At 45.7% G+C, this 15,577-nt stretch overlaps 1 protein-coding gene across 1 annotated transcript in view; it reads left to right on the top strand.

The window, feature by feature from the left end:
• The window catches only part of LOC311138322 (neuron navigator 1-like), a gene marked incomplete at its 3' end in the record, with an annotated part of 111,945 nt that overhangs the window by 61,799 nt on the left and 34,569 nt on the right, over nt 1-15,577 (top strand). The window contains exon 6 of the mRNA XM_084173005.1: nt 2,184-2,496. Coding sequence (XP_084029131.1) covers nt 2,184-2,496 — 313 coding nt within the window. The remainder of the gene's footprint in view (nt 1-2,183; nt 2,497-15,577) is intronic.

Here is a 15,577-nt window from a genome sequence, read left to right as displayed (position 1 = left end):
CCTGTCTACCTGTCCCCCTGTCTACCTGTCCCCCTGTCCCCCTGTCTGCCTGTCCCCTTCTGCCTGTCCCCCTGTCTACCTGTCCCCCTGTCTACCTGTCCCCCTGTCTACCTGTCTGACAAACTACTGCACACACACAGCAGAGCAGATGAGAGCAGTCTACCTTGTGAGGGCAGTGTATGTCTCTTGCTAAGATATTTATATAAGATTTCAATTACCTAAGTTCTTTGTCCTCAAAGTTCAGGTCAGCGTTTCATGATTTACATTGCACCCATTGATTGCCCTGTCTCCCTGTCCCCCTGCCTGCCTGCCTGCATGTATGATTCACCCTCTGCAGAAGCGTGTCAAATCTGCCTGAGTCATTTGTGTCCCAGAGAAGCAGTTCACACGGCCAACGCAGCAATGTCATTCAATCAATCAGAAATGGATAAAGATGATGATGTCATTGTGCACCTCTTGTTTACTGCGACAGTCCCATTACCCATTCACTTGAAATCAGTGATATTTTACATTTCATTTAACACTGCAGAAACATTAATCCAACTTAGTCGGTGGACATCTAATAATAATAATAATAACATCTAAATTGGATTGAAAGTCAATTTGGTTGAAAGGTGACACTTTTTGTAGGTGATCTCTCAGGTGGAAAAACATCACTGATGTCGCTTCATAAGGCACTTCTAATGACCCCTTCACTTATCCTTACACCACATATGATCAAGTCAACTTTCAGTAATCAGTTCTTTTTTGAGAATTCAGATTTTCTTCTATATCTGCGTTGTGTGGTAAGTGCAGAGGTTCTCTGTCCACAGGTGAAAAATGCTTCACAGACATCTTGTCACTTCTGGTGTTACTGTGGCAACCCTGTATCTTCCGGCTGCCCCCTCCTCGTCCCAGAGAGAGCGGAGTGATGAATTATGGGGATTAGTATAGCTGACTGAGCCATCTGTGACTATATCATATTAAGTAGGAGCGCTGTCAAGACATACTGTGCCCAATTTTTATACTCGCAGCCCCCCAATTCACCACAGGATACCCCGTTAGATACAGTATGGTGCTCTCAAAGCAATGACATAGTACCTACAATCAATTGGTCATATGTTGGGATGATAGCCTTGTACAGTATTTCCCTCTCATGGCATGGTATAATGATGTAGTTACTTACCCACTGAAGCAGTGTCCACTTTGTATTAACAAAGACTTCTGCTCAGGGACGCGTTAGGTGAAACAGCATTGTGTCCAGGTTGTTTTGATGAATGAGTGTTGCGTTGCTCAACAAAGAGGAGAGCAGAGGTGATTCAGTAGAGTTGAGGTGAATTGTGCCCTACAGGAAGGTACTATATTGTTTTGGCCACTCCCAGCCTTGGCCACTGTGCTGAACGTTATCGTAAGGAAAGGTCTGAGTGAATAATTCTCAGTTGGTCTAGTTTAATTGGACAGTTAATGTTATGCCTGCCCCTCAGACCACGAAAGAGCAGTCGTTATATAACATGGTTGCAGCCACGTAGAAAGAGGAGGGCATTGAAAAACATTGGGGAAATAGTGGAGGCAAAACTGGGGCGTTTGGAATAGAGGACACTGTTAAATCAGCCCAGATTGACCAACCTTTCATGTAGCACGTCATCCAAAATGCATGTCATGAGTATGTAATGTGCCTTGAAAATGGCAAGTCAAAGACTGATCATCCAGGATGCATTAACATTTGTGGGATTCAAAGGAGAACATGAGCCATGATTCAACCTTTCTATTTGCAGTGACTACTGCAGTGAAAGACTCTGCAGATCATAACATAGTGACTGCAGTGAATCTCTGATGTTAAACAGTACAGGCTTATCAGTTCCTCCCACATGCTCTCCCTCTGAAATGCAGACAGACACGCAGATGGGACAGTAGAGATTACTAAGCGTAAACTGAGGGTCTGGCACAGATAACAAACACAGTGTCACACACACACACGCACACACCTGGCTGCCTCTCACATGACCCCAACAATTCAATTTTTTTAAATCAGAAAATTCAAGAATTCCTAAATCTGAATTTCGATTAATCTTCTTCATTGATTGAACTGAAATGGAATTAACTCCAACACTGTTTCCCATTGTGACCATACAAATAGAATATGAATATTTCCATTTGCAGAATACTTAATATCTCAATGGTTATGTCTCTGTGTCCTTCTGCAGCTCCGCACCGACGCTGAGAAGCGCTCCCTGGTGGAGAGTGGCCTGTCCTGGTACAGTGAGGATGCCAAGGCCGCACGCAAGATGGACGGGGGCAGCTACGAGACGGGGAGCCTCAAGACCGAGAACCCCAGCAAGTGGAGGAAGTCCTCCAGACCCATGGAGGCTGACAGTGAAGACGCAGGTGTCAAGGGGGAAGTGAGGAAGCCCCAGAGCCTGGGTCAGCCAGGGAACTATAATAAGAAAGGGCGCAACCCTCCTGTGGGCGTGACCTCACCCATTACCCACACCTCTCAAAACGTGCTCAAAGTGGCAGGTGAGATTGAATATAATATATGTGTTATCACTCTCTCTCTCTCTCTCTCTCTCTCTCTCTCTCTCTCTCTCTCTCTCAATTCAATTTAAGGGTTTTATTGGCATGGGAAACGTGTGTTAACATTGCCAAAGCAAGGGAAGTAGATAGTAAACAAAAGTGAAATAAACAATAAATATTAACAGTAAACATTACACTCAGAAGTTTCAAAAGAATAAAGACATTTCAAATGTCATATTATGTATATATACAGTGTTGTAACAATGTGCAAATAGTTAAAGTACAAATGGGAAAATAAATAAACATAAATATGGGTTGTATTTACAATGGTGTTTGTTCTTCACTGGTTGCCCTTTTCTTGTGGCAACAGGTCACAAATATTGCAGCTGTGATGGCACACTGTGGTTTTTCACCCAGTAGATAAGGGAGTTTATCAAAATTGGGTTTGTTTTCGAATTCTTTGTGGATCGCTGTAATCTGAGGGAAATATGTGTCTCTAATATGGTCATACATTTGGCAGGAGGTTAGGAAGTGCAGCTCAGTTTCCACCTCATTTTGTGGGCAGTGTGCACATAGCCTGTCTTCTCTTGAGAGCCAGGTCTGCCTACGGCGGCCTTTCTCAATAGCAAGGCTATGCTCACTGAGTCTGTACATAGTCAAAGCTTTCCTTAAGTTTGGGTCAGTCACAGTGGTCAGGTATTCTACCACTGTGTACTCTCTGTTTAGGGCCAAATAGCATTCTAGTTTGCTCTGTTTTTTTGTTTGTTCTTTCCAATGTGTCAAGTAATTCTCTTTTTGTTTTCTCATGATTTGGTTGGGTCTAATTGTGTTGCTGTCCTAGGGCTCTGTAGGGTCTGTTTGTGTTAGTGAACAGAGCCCCAGGACAAGCTTACTTAGGGGACTCTTCTCCAAGTTCATCTCTCTGTAGGTGATGGCTTTGTTATGGAAGGTTTGGGAATCGCTTCCTTTTAAGTGGTTATAGAATTTAACGGCTCTTTTCTGGATTTTGATAATTAGCGGGTATTGGCCTAATTCTGCTCTGCATGCATTATTTGGTGTTTTACGTTGTACACGGAGGATGTTTTTGCAGAATTCTGCATGCAGAGTCTCAATTTGGTGTTTGTCCCATTTTGTGAATTCTTGGTTGGTGAGCGGACCCCAGACCTCAGAACCATAAAGGGCAATGGGTTCTATAACTGATTCAAGTATTTTTAGCCAGATCCTAATTGGTATGTCAAATTTTATGTTCCTTTTGATGGCATAGAAGGCCCTTCTTGCCTTGTCTCTCAGATCGTTCACAGCTTTGTGGAAGTTACCTGTGGCGCTGATGTTTAGGCCGAGGTATGTATAGTTTTTTGTGTGCTCTAGGGCAACGGTGTCTAGATGGAATTTGTATTTGTGGTCCTGGCAACTGGACCTTTTTTGGAACACCATTATTTTTGTCTTACTGAGATTTACTGTCAGGGCCCAGGTCTGACAGAATCTGTGCAGAAGATCTAGGTGCTGCTGTAGGCCCTCCTTGGTTGGTGACAGAAGCACCAGATCATCAGCAAACAGAAGACATTTGACTTCAGATTCTAGTAGGGTGAGGCCAGGTGCTGCAGACTGTTCTAGTGCCCTCGCCAATTCATTGATATACAGTGAGCTCCATAATTCATTGGACAGTGACCATTGTTTTGTTATTTTGGTTCTGTACTCTAGCACTTTGAGTTTGAAAGGATACAATGACAATGAGGGTGAAGTGCAGACTGTCAGCTTTAATTTGAGGGTATTTTCATACATATCGGATGAACCGTTTAGAAATGACAGCACCTTTTGTACATTGTCCCCCCATTTTAAGGTACTACAAGTATTTGTTAAATTGGCTTCACAGATGTGTGTGGTTAGGCAGGTGTATTCATTTGTGTCGTTAGTGAATGCAGGAGAGCTGTTGATGAATAGTATTGATTCTAGACTTTGCTATTGCCTTTGGAGGTTGTTGTTGGGGTGTGACAACATGAGGAAGACAGCAGTGTCGATGCAAATGAAGTTGGCCGTCATAAGTCTCAGAAATGAAAATCAATCATTCAGGAACATTGCAAAAACCCTGGCCATGCCCTAGTCAACAGTTTGGTTCATCAATAACAAGAAAAAAAGAACCGGTGAACTCAATTATGTCAAAAGACCTGGTAGACCGAGGAAGACCACTGTAGTGGATGACCGGAGAATACTCTCTATGGTGAAGAAAAAAAACCTGATAACAGCCCAACAGATCAAAAACACTCTCCTGGATGCAGGTGTAGATGTGTCAAAGTCTACCATACGTAGAAGACTACACCAGCAGGACTACAGAGGGTAACACTACAAGATGCAAACCACTGATAAGCCTGAAGAACAGAAAGGCGAGATTACAGTTTGCTAAAAAGCACCTAAAAGAGCCCCAAGTGTTCTGGAAAAAAGTATTGTGGAGAGATGAGACAAAGATTAACATGTACCAGAGTGATGGAAAGACAAAAGTGTGGAGAAAAAAAAGAAATACCCATGATCCAAAGCATACCACCTCATCCATGAAACATGGTGGAGGGGGTGTTATGGCTTGGGCCTGTATGGCTGCCGGTGGAACAGGCTCACTTGTCTTCATCGATGATGTGACTGCAGACAGAAGTAGAACAATTAATTCTGAAGTCTACAGAAATATTTTATCTGCTCAGATAAAACCAAATGCCTCCAAACTCATTGGACGGCACTTCATCATGTAACAATACAATGACCCTAAACATACTGCTAGAGCAACAAAGGGGTTTTTGATGGCCAAAAAGTGGAAAATCCTTGACTGGCCGAGTCAATCACCGGATCTGAATCCAATTGAACATGCATTTTACATGCTGAAGAGGAGACTGAAGGCAATAAGTCCCCGAAACAAGCAGGAACTGAAGATGACTGCAGTACAGGCCTGGCAGAGCATCACCAGGGAAGATACCCAGCGTCTGGCGATGTCGATGCATCGCAGACTTCAAGCAGTCATTGCATGCAAAGGATATGCGACCAAATATTAACAATGATTACTTTATTCTACATTATGTTAAACCGTCCAATGTTTTTTAATGCCCGAAAATGGGGGGGACCATGTACAAAAGCTTCTATAATTCCTAAACTGTTCATCCGATATGTATGAAAATACCCTCAAATTAAAGCTGACAGTCTGTACTTCACCCTCATTGTCATTGTCTCCTTTCAAACTCAAAGTGCTAGAGTACAGAACCAAAATAATAAAAACATTGTCACTGTCCAGTGAATTATGGAGCTCACTGTATATGTTGAAGAGGGTGGGGCTTAAACTGCATCCCTGTCTCACCCCACGGCCCTGTGGAAAGAAATGTGTGTGTTTTTTGCCAATTTTAACCGCACACTTGTTGTTTGTGTACATGGATTTTATAATGTCGTATGTTTTCCCCCAACCCCACTTTCCATCAATTTGTATAGCAGACCCTCATGCCAAATTGAGTCAAAAGCTTTTTTGAAATCAACAAAGCATGAGAAGACTTTGCCTTTGTTTTGGTTTGTTTGTTTGTCAATTAGGGTGTGCAGGGTGAATACGTGGTCTGTCGTACGGTAATTTGATAAAAAGCCAATTTGACATTTGCTCAATTCATTGTTTTCACTGAGGAAATGAACTAGTCTGCTGTTAATGATAATGCAGAGGATTTTCCCAAGGTTGCTGTTGACGCATATCCCACGGTAGTTATTGGGGTCAAATTTGTCTCCACTTTTGTGGATTGGGGTGATCAGTCCTTGGTTCCAAATATTGGGGAAGATGCCAGAGCTAAGGATGATGTTAAAGAGTTTAAGTATAGCTAATTGAAATTTGTGGTCTGTATATTTTATCATTTCATTGAGGATACCATCAACACCACAGGACATTTTGGGTTGGAGGGTTTGTATTTTGTCCTGTAGTTCATTCAATGTAATTGGAGAATCCAGTGGGTTCTGGTAGTCTTTAATAGTTGATTCTAAGATTTGCATTTGATCATGTATATTTTTTTGCTGTTTGTTCTCTGTTATAGGGCCAAAAAGATTGGAGAAGTGGTTTACCCATACATCTCCGTTTTGGATAGATAGCTCTTCGTGTTGTTGTTTGTTTAGTGTTTTCCAATTTTCCCAGAAGTGGTTAGAGTCTATGGATTCTTCAATTACATTGAGCTGATTTCTGACATGCTGTTCCTTCTTTTTCCGTAGTGTATTTCTATATTGTTTTAGTGATTCACCATAGTGAAAGCGTAGGCTCAGGTTTTCTGGGTCTCTATGTTTTTGGTTGGATAGGTTTCTCAATTTCTTTCTTAGGTTTTTTCATTCTTCATCAAACCATTTATCACTGTTATTACTTTTCTTTGGTTTTCTGTTAGAGATTTTTAGATTTGATAGGGAAGCTGAGAGGTCAAATATACTGTTTAGGTTTTCTACTGCCAAGTTTACACCTTCACTATTACAGTGGAACGTTTTGTCCAGGAAGTTGTCTAGAATGGATTGAATTTGTTGTTTCCTAATTGTTTTTTGGTAGGTTTCAACTCTACTTTCCTTCCATCTATAGCATTTCTTAATATTATTCAGTTCCTTTGGCTTTGATGCCTCATGATTGAGTATTGCTCTGTTCAAGTAGACTGTGATTTTGCTGTGGTCTGATAGGGGTGTCAGTGGGCTGACTGTGAACGCTCTGAGAGACTCTGGGTTGAGGTCAGTGATAAAATAGTCTACAGTACTACTGCCAAGAGATGAGCTATAGGTGTACCTACCATAGGAGTCCCCTCGAAGCCTACCATTGACTATGTACATACCCAGTGTGCGACAGAGCTGCAGGAGTCGTGACCCGTTTTTGTTGGTTATGTTGTCGTAGTTGTGCCTAGGGGGGCATATGGGGGAGGGAATGCTGTCACCTCCAGGTAGGTGTTTGTCCCCCTGTGTGCTGAGGGTGTCAGGTTCTTGTCCAGTTCTGGCATTTAGGTCGCCACAGACTAGTACATGTCCCTGGGTCTGGAAATGATTGATTTCCCCCTCCAGGATGGAGAAACTGTCTTCATTAAAGTATGGGGATTCTAGTGGGGGGATATAGGTAGCACACAGGAGGACATTTTTCTCAGTTGAGATAATTTCCTTTTGAATTTCTAACCAAATGTAAAATGTTCCTGTTTTGATTAATTTAATATAGTGAGTTAGGTCTGCTCTATACCAAATTAGCATACCCCCTGAGTCCCTTCCCTGTTTCACACCTGGTAGTTTGGTGGATGGGACTACCAGCTCTCTGTAACCTAGAGGGCAACCAGTGGGTCCGTCTCCTCTATACCATGTTTCTTGTAGGATGACAATGTCTGTATTTCCGATTTCTTTGGTGAAGTCCAGATTCCTGCTCTTTAGGCCAAAGGCAGATGACCTCAGGCCTTGGATATTCCAGGATGAAATAGTGAAGGCTTTGTGTTCCATAAAGTGTCTAATGTTGTTGGTTGTGTGGTTTGGCCTCAGGCCAGTAATTGTGATCAGAGCCTGCTGAGCATCTGGTACATGCCATTGGCTTGGGCTAGTGTATGAGTGGGTGTTGGGCCTGTTTGCCTGCTCACGGCCTGGGCGTATGTGTGACTTTCATGTTGAGGCCCTCTTTGTGGGATTGGGGGGCTTGGGGTGGGTAGGAGGGGCATAGGTCTGATCTGAGGGGGCCTAAATGGGGTGTGGGCATGGTTGACTTGGGGGGGAGTTAATTGGTGGGGGTGGGGGTGTAGATGTGGTTGATGGTGCTGTGGTCTGGATGTAGGTCCTCTCTGCGGGGGTCCTCTATGTGTAGGTCCTGGGGGGGGGGTCCCGCAGGTCTCGGAGAGTGTGTCGCTGGTCTGGGCGGGGTGTCTGTTGATCTGTTGCTCCTGTGTGAGGTGTTGGGTCTGCGGTTGAGGGCAATATCCTTTAGGGTCCGGGCGAAGGTGGGCACTGCTGCCTTGTATAGGTGGACCTGGTCATAAAGGCTGTTCACGTCCAGGGTGGAGTGGTGGGCCAGGTAGACATTTGGTTTTGATGCACAGTCACGGGAAATACTTGCGTTTACCCGCTGTATGGTAGCAGGGTGGAAGTCTTTTCGTGGTAACAGGGTTGAGATAACCACTTGTGCGTTGGGGAAAGTAGAAGAAGCTTTTTCTATCACTCCCTTGAGTGATGTGGCCACCCTTTCCTGCTGTGTTCTCAGGTCGTTTGTGCCTGTGTGTATTATTATGTGGCTGGGTGATCCTAGTCGGTCCTCAGACAGAAGGTCTAGGGCGCGCTGGGTGTTTGGACACCAGAGTTTAGACACTGTGTGTTTTGGAAAAAGTTTATTTTCTTGTATGTATTTCCCGTTTGAGTCCATAAGGAGTACAATCTGTGGCTTGTGTATGTCCTCAGTGGGTGTGGGGGGGGTCGTCATGAGGGCTATCAGGGTGTCTGACTGGGGGGTTGCTCAGAGGGGTTGGGATCCCCTGGGCTTGGGGTTCTTCATTTGTTTGTCTGTGTGTGATGTCGAGGCTATGGTCAGGGTCTAGGGTGTACTGTTCTGCTGCGGTGTCGAGACTTTGGCCAGGATCTGAGGTGGGCTGTTCTGCTGGCTTCTCTGCGGGGGTGGCCAGCTCTCTAATGGGTTGTTCTATGTCACCCGTCATCGTTCTCACCTTCTCCTCCAGCACTCTGATCCTCTCCTCTAGTGCTCTGTTCTTCTCCTGCTCCTGCTCTTTCTCCTGTTGATGTTGTCTCACCACAGTCCAGAGTGCAGACATGTCTCTCTCTACTTGCAGCTCTCCAGGTCTAGTTAAGGGGTGTTGTTGTGCTGGACTGTTGTATGGGTCTGTGCTGACTGGAGTGTGTTCACCTGCTGTTCCAGCTCCACCTGCCTTACCTCCAGCTGGGTGAATTTATCCTTCATTTCAATGAGGGAGTAGTACTCTGTGCTGGGAAGTTGACTTTCTGCTTGGGGTTGCTCTGTAGGGTTATTTAATGAAGAGGTCTGGTCTGACCCGCTCGGGGTAGGGGTATCTTTCTCAAGGGAGAGCTTCTCCTGCTGAGCTATTTCTTTGATTAGGTGAAAGTCCAGCTGGAACTGTTTGGTGTTGCCTTGAACCAAAACGGTTCCAGATTTATAGAGATTAATATTAGACGACTCAGAGTCCTCGTTGTCCAGTATCCTGAGTTTCCACCCGTCGCTAACACCCCCCCTCTTAACAGAGGGGTAGTGTGCTAGTATAGCACTGTGCCATGCCAGGGGATGGTCTGTGTGGAAGATAAGGTTGCTCATGTTCCCATTTTTATGCAAATCAGCAAAAAGTGTCTCCTGCTTCCCCAAAAGAAGTTTCAATTTGTACTCTTTTCGTGTCTTGTCGTTTTTTACATTCAGAGGGTACTGTATTTTAATGACCTCTGAACAGTGGGGGGGTGCTTCTAAGGCCTTTCCATTTGGTTGGGGTAGACTGTACGACTCTCCTGCCATTGTTGGGCTCAGGGGCTTTGACACCTCTCACTTCACACGTCAGTGCTAATTGAAATTGTATCTCTTTGTCAAGCAAGCTTAAGCTTGGTAGCCTTAGCATTCAGTCCTTATAAAATAAAATATATCATTGTAATGTATTTTTCTTCTTGGTTTTTGAAAGTGAAAAATAGCTTCATTCTACACATTACTCACTCAGTTCCAGGTTGGATGGTGTTTTCAGGTTTCTGTTTGTTTGCCAGAGCATTTGCTGTATAGTTTGAGAATAGTAATCCTTGGTAGTAGAAAGCTTTCCAGGTAATTCCGTCCAAAATCAGGTTGTAGGTTTGGAGTTTTGGTTTGAAATGAAGGTTATGTTGTGGAGGGTAGTATCCTGTATATGTCCCTGCCAAAAAATCATACTTTATCTAACTCTAAATCTATATATTTTGTTAAAAATGTAGGAGCAATGTCTTTGAGCTCTCTCTCTCTCTCTCTCCCTCTCTTTCTCTAAGGTATTGAGTCTCTACAGCACTCTCTCTCTCTCTCTCTCTCTCTCTCTCTCTCTCTCTCTCTCTCTCTCTCTCTCTCTCTCTCTCTCTCTCTCTCTCTCTCTCTCTCTCTCTCTCTCTCTCTCTCTCTCTCTCTCTCTCTCAATTCAATTCAATTCAAGCTGCTTTATTGGCATGAAAAACATGACGTCAATATTGCCAAAGCAACAATGTATACAATATACATTGTAATAAAATAATAAATAATAACAAATAATAATAAAAAATGGTAGTAAATAATAATAAATAAATAACAACAATAAAATGGTAACAGTCAATAGTAGAAATATAATAAATATACAAATCTAATTATGGAAAATGAAACTATAACTAACTTATAACTAAATAACGGTCATCTTCACCATTATATCAGTACTACAACTACCATCATCATTACTACCACCACCATTATTAAACTGCCATCATTACCATTACCACCCATACCACTACTATTTGGAATGATAAACAACAATAATAATGGTAATAACAATAATAGCAATAACAATAATAATAAGTACGTTACTATTTATTATGCAGATGTTATTATTCAGTGTCCCTCAGGCTATGGCAGGCAAATACATATTTGGCTGCAAGGGGAGCCATTGCTCCTTCGCCCATGAGTATTTTTAGTTTTTCCTCTGGGTTTAATAAGTTAAAATTTGGAATAAATGTAGTCATTTCTGTGAATAATGAATCTCTTTGTGAGGAATATTTATCACAGTAAAGGAGAAAGTGCATTTCTGTTTCTACCTCCCCTTTCGTGCAGTGACCACATATACGCTCCTCTTTGGGTAGCCATGTATTTTTATGTCTGCCGGTTTCTAATGCAAATTGATGGTCACTCAGCCTGTACTTGGTAAGGATCTGTCTCTGCTTCGTATCTCTGACAGAGTAGAGATAATCAGCCAATTCATATTCTCTGTTTAGGGTCAGATAGCAATTTAGTCAGCTTTGGGATTTTGTTTTGTTTTTCAAATGTTGTAAATATGAGTCCTTTGATTGGTTCATGATTTTGTTCATTGGAATTCTTTCTTTTGAAGCAGTGCTGGTGTCAGCTTGGTTGGTTAGGTCCAACACCAGCTGACTGAGAGGGCTCGTTTCTGGGCTCAGCTCTTGGGTTTGAAGTGCTTTAAATTGCAGACTTGAATTTGGACTTGAATTTAGATGTAGCCAACATTTTAATGATCTTTTCTGTATTTTCATTACTACTGGAAAGCGGCCCAATTCTGCCCTACATGCATTAGTTGGTGTATTTCTCTGGACTTGTAGAATTTTCCGACAGAATTCTGCATGTAGGGCTTCAATTGGATGTTTGTCCCATATTTTAAAGTCCAGTTTATTGAGTGGCCCCCAAACCTCACTTCCGTAAAGAGCTATTGGTAGGATTACACTGTCAAATATTTTGGTTCAAATTCTAATTGGGATGTTGATTTTGAATAATTTCATTTTTATTGCATACAATGCTCTGCAGGCTTTTTCTTTGAGTGCATTCACTGCCGTATTAAAGTTTCCCGATGCAGATATGGTCAGACCAAGGTATGTGTCATTTTTAGTGTGTTCAATTATTGGTGTTGTTCAGGGTGAATTAATATTATATCTGTTTTTTTTGTGGAAAATCTGGATTTTAGTTTTTTTGAAATTTACTGCCAGGGCCCAATTATTGCAATATTGCTATAGAATGTTAAGGTTCTGTTGAAGACCTTCTTTGGTTGGTGATAGAAGTACCAAGTCATCAGCATATAGCAGGTATTTTACCTCTCTCTCTCTCTGTGTCACGCCCTGGCTCTGGGGACTCTAATATGTTGAGCCAGGGTGTGTAAAGTCTATGTGTTTTGTTCTAGGTTTCACATTCTAGTATTGTTGTTCTATGTTGGCCAGTGTGGTTCTCAATCAGAGGCAACGTGATTCAGCTGTTGCTTGTTGTCTCTGATTGAGAACCATACTTTAGCAGCCTGTTTCCCCACAGAGTTTGTGGGATCTTGTTTCTAGTCTGTTGTGTTAGACCGTGAACTGTCACGTTTTCGTTTTGTTGTTTTTGATCGTGTCTCTAATAAAGAGTATGTTTGCCTGCAACGCTGCGCCTTGGTCCTCATCTCTGTTCGACGATCGTGACAGAAGATCCCACCAGAACTGGACCAAGCAGCGGGTCGAGGAGCCATCGCCAGGGAAATCCCTAGCGGATATCCAGCGCCTCCTCGACTGGGTCAAGCCGGGTGAGGAAGAGAGGGGCTTGACGTGGAGGCAGAAGGGCGAAAGGCTGGTGAGAAGCATGGAGACCTGGTCCACGGGTAGGAGTGAAGCCCATAAATTTTTTAGGGGGGGGCTAACGCCGTGGACGACGGGGCAGCAGGAGGCCGCCAGGTTACGGGAGTCACTGGTCACCAGGGGGAAGGAGGATGTAGAGGCACGGCGAGAGGTACTGGCGTGTGTTGCCAGTCCGGTCCGGCCTGTTCCTGATCCCCACGTAGGGCCAGTGGTGTGTGTTCCCAGTACGGTCCGGCCTGTTCCTGCCACTCGCACCAAGTCTACGGTGCGCGTCGCCAGCTCGGCCCGGCCTGTTCCTGCTCCCCGCACCAAGTCTGTGGTGCGCGTCGCCAGCCCAGTCCGGCCCATTCCTGCTCCCCGCACCAAGTCAGTGGTGCGTTTCGTCAGCCCTGTCCGGCCCGTTCCTGCTCCCCGCACCAAGTCAGTGGTGCGCGTCGTCAGCCCGGTCCGGCCCATTCCTGCTCCCCGCACCAAGTCAGTGGTGCGTTTCGTCAGCCCAGCTCGGCCCGTTCCTGCTCCCCGCACCAAGTCAGTGGTGCGCTTCGTCAACCCGGCACGGCCCGTTTCTGCTCCCCGCACCAAGTCAGTGGTGCGCTTCGTCAGCCCGGTCCGGCCCGCTCCTGCTCCCCGCACCAAGTCAGTGGTGCGTTTCGTCAGCCCGGCTCGGCCCGCTCCTGCTCCCCACACCAAGCCAGTGGTGTGCGTCGTCAGTCCGGCACGGCCCGTGCCTGTTCCACCGGTGGCTGGTCCGGCACCGGTCAGATGCTTCACGCCGGAGCTAGAGCAATCCGCTCCACCAGTGTGCAGTCCAGCTCCGGCCAGCGGGGCCAGACCGGACCAGGGGTACTTTGGGGGGTTGGAGAGGGAGCGGGGATCAGGCCCGGAGCCGGATCCGCCGCCTAAGCGGAGTGCCCACCCGGTCCCTCCCCTGTGGTATTTGGTGGGCGCGGTCGGAGTCCGCGCCTTTAGGGGGGGGGTACTGTCACGCCCTGGCTCTGGGGACTCTAATATGTTGAGCCAGGGTGTGTAAAGTCTATGTGTTTTGTTCTAGGTTTCACATTCTAGTATTGTTGTTCTATGTTGGCCAGTGTGGTTCTCAATCAGAGGCAACGTGATTCAGCTGTTGCTTGTTGTCTCTGATTGAGAACCATACTTTAGCAGCCTGTTTCCCCACAGAGTTTGTGGGATTTTGTTTCTAGTCTGTTGTGTTAGACCGTGAACTGTCACGTTTTCGTTTTGTTGTTTTTGATCGTGTCTCTAATAAAGAGTATGTTTGCCTGCAACGCTGCGCCTTGGTCCTCATCTCTGTTCGACGATCGTGACACTCTGTCTCTGTCACTCTGTCTCTTTGTCTCTCTCTCTCTGTCTCTCTCTCTCTGTGTGTCTCTCTCTGTTTGTCTCTCTCTCTCTGTGTCTCTCTCTGTCTCTCTCTCTCGCTCTGTGTGTCTCTCTGTGTCTCTCTCTCTCCCTCTCTCTCTCGCTGTGTCTCTCGCTGTGTCTCTCTCGCTGTGTCTCTCTCGCGATGTCTCTCTCTCTCTCGCTGTGTCTTGCTCGCTGTGTCTCTCTCTCGCTGTGTCTCTCTCTCTCGCTGTTTCTCTCTCGCTGTGTCTCTCTCTCTCTATCTCTCGCTGTGTCTCTCTCTCTCGCTCTGTGTCTCTCGCTGTGTCTCTCTATCTTACTGTGTCTCTATCTCTGGCTCTGTGTCTCTCTTCCTCGCTCTGTGTCTCTCTCTCTCGCTCTGTGTCTCTCTCTCTTGCTCTGTGTCTCTCTCTCTCGCTCTGTGTCTCTCTCTCTCTCGCTCTGTGTCTCTCTCTCTCACTCGGTCTCTCTCTCTCGCTCGGTCTCTCTCTCTCGCTCGGTCGCTCGCTCTCTCCTCGCTCTCTCCTTGCTCGTTCTCTCGCTGTCTCTCTCTCACTCTCTCGCTGTGTCTCTCTCTCTCTCTCGCTGTGTCTCTCTCGCTCTGTCTCTCTCTCTCTCTCTCTCTCTCTCTCTTGTCTCTCTCTCTCTCGCTGTGTGTCTCTCTCTCTCGCTCTGTGTCTCTCTCTCTCGCTCGGTCCTCGCTTTGTCCTCGCTCTGTCCTCGCTCGCTCTCTCTCGCTCTGTGTCTCTCTCTCTCGCTCTGTGTCTCTCTCGCTCTGTGTCTCTCTCTCTCGCTCGGTCTCTTCTCTCGCTTGGTCGCTCGCTCTCTCCTCACTCTCTCCTTGCTCACTCTCTCTGTGTCTCTTTCTCTCTCTCTCGCTGTGTTTCTCTCTCTCTCTCTCTCTCTTGCTGTGTCTCTCTCTCTCTTCTCTCTCTCGCTGTGTCTCTCTCTTTTTCTCGCTGTGTCTCTCTCTGTCTCTGTCTCTGTCTCTGTCTCTCTCTCTCGCTCTCTCTCTCTCTCGCCTCGGTCTCTCGCTCTCTCTCTGTCTCTCGCTCTCTCTGTGTCTCTCTCTCTCTCTCTCTCTCTCTCTCTCTCGCTCTGTCTCTCTCTCTCGCTCTGTGTCTCTCTCTCTCGCTGTGTCTCTCTCTCTCTCTCTGTGTCTCTCTCTCTCGCTGTGTCTCTCTCTCTAGCTGTCTCTCTCTCTCGCTCTGTGTCTCTCTCTCGCTCTCTCCTCGCTCTCTCCTCGCTCTCTCCTCGCTCGCTCTCTCTGGCTCATTCTCTCGCTGTGTCTCTCGCTCTCTCGCTGTGTCTCTCTCTCGCTGTCTCTCGCTCTCTGTCTCTCTCGCTCGGTCTCTCTCTCTTGCTCGGTCGCTTCTCTCTCTCCTTGCTCTCTCCTCGTCTCTTCTCTCTCTCTGTGTCTCTGTCTCTCATGCTGTGTCTCTCTTCTCTCGCTCTGTGTCTC

This window comes from Coregonus lavaretus (assembly GCF_964263955.1).
Source record: "Coregonus lavaretus genome assembly, chromosome: 12".
NCBI classification, from domain to species: domain Eukaryota; kingdom Metazoa; phylum Chordata; class Actinopteri; order Salmoniformes; family Salmonidae; genus Coregonus; species Coregonus lavaretus.
The sequence above is the reverse complement of the archived record's forward strand: the minus strand, read 5'-3'. Positions and strand labels throughout refer to the sequence as shown.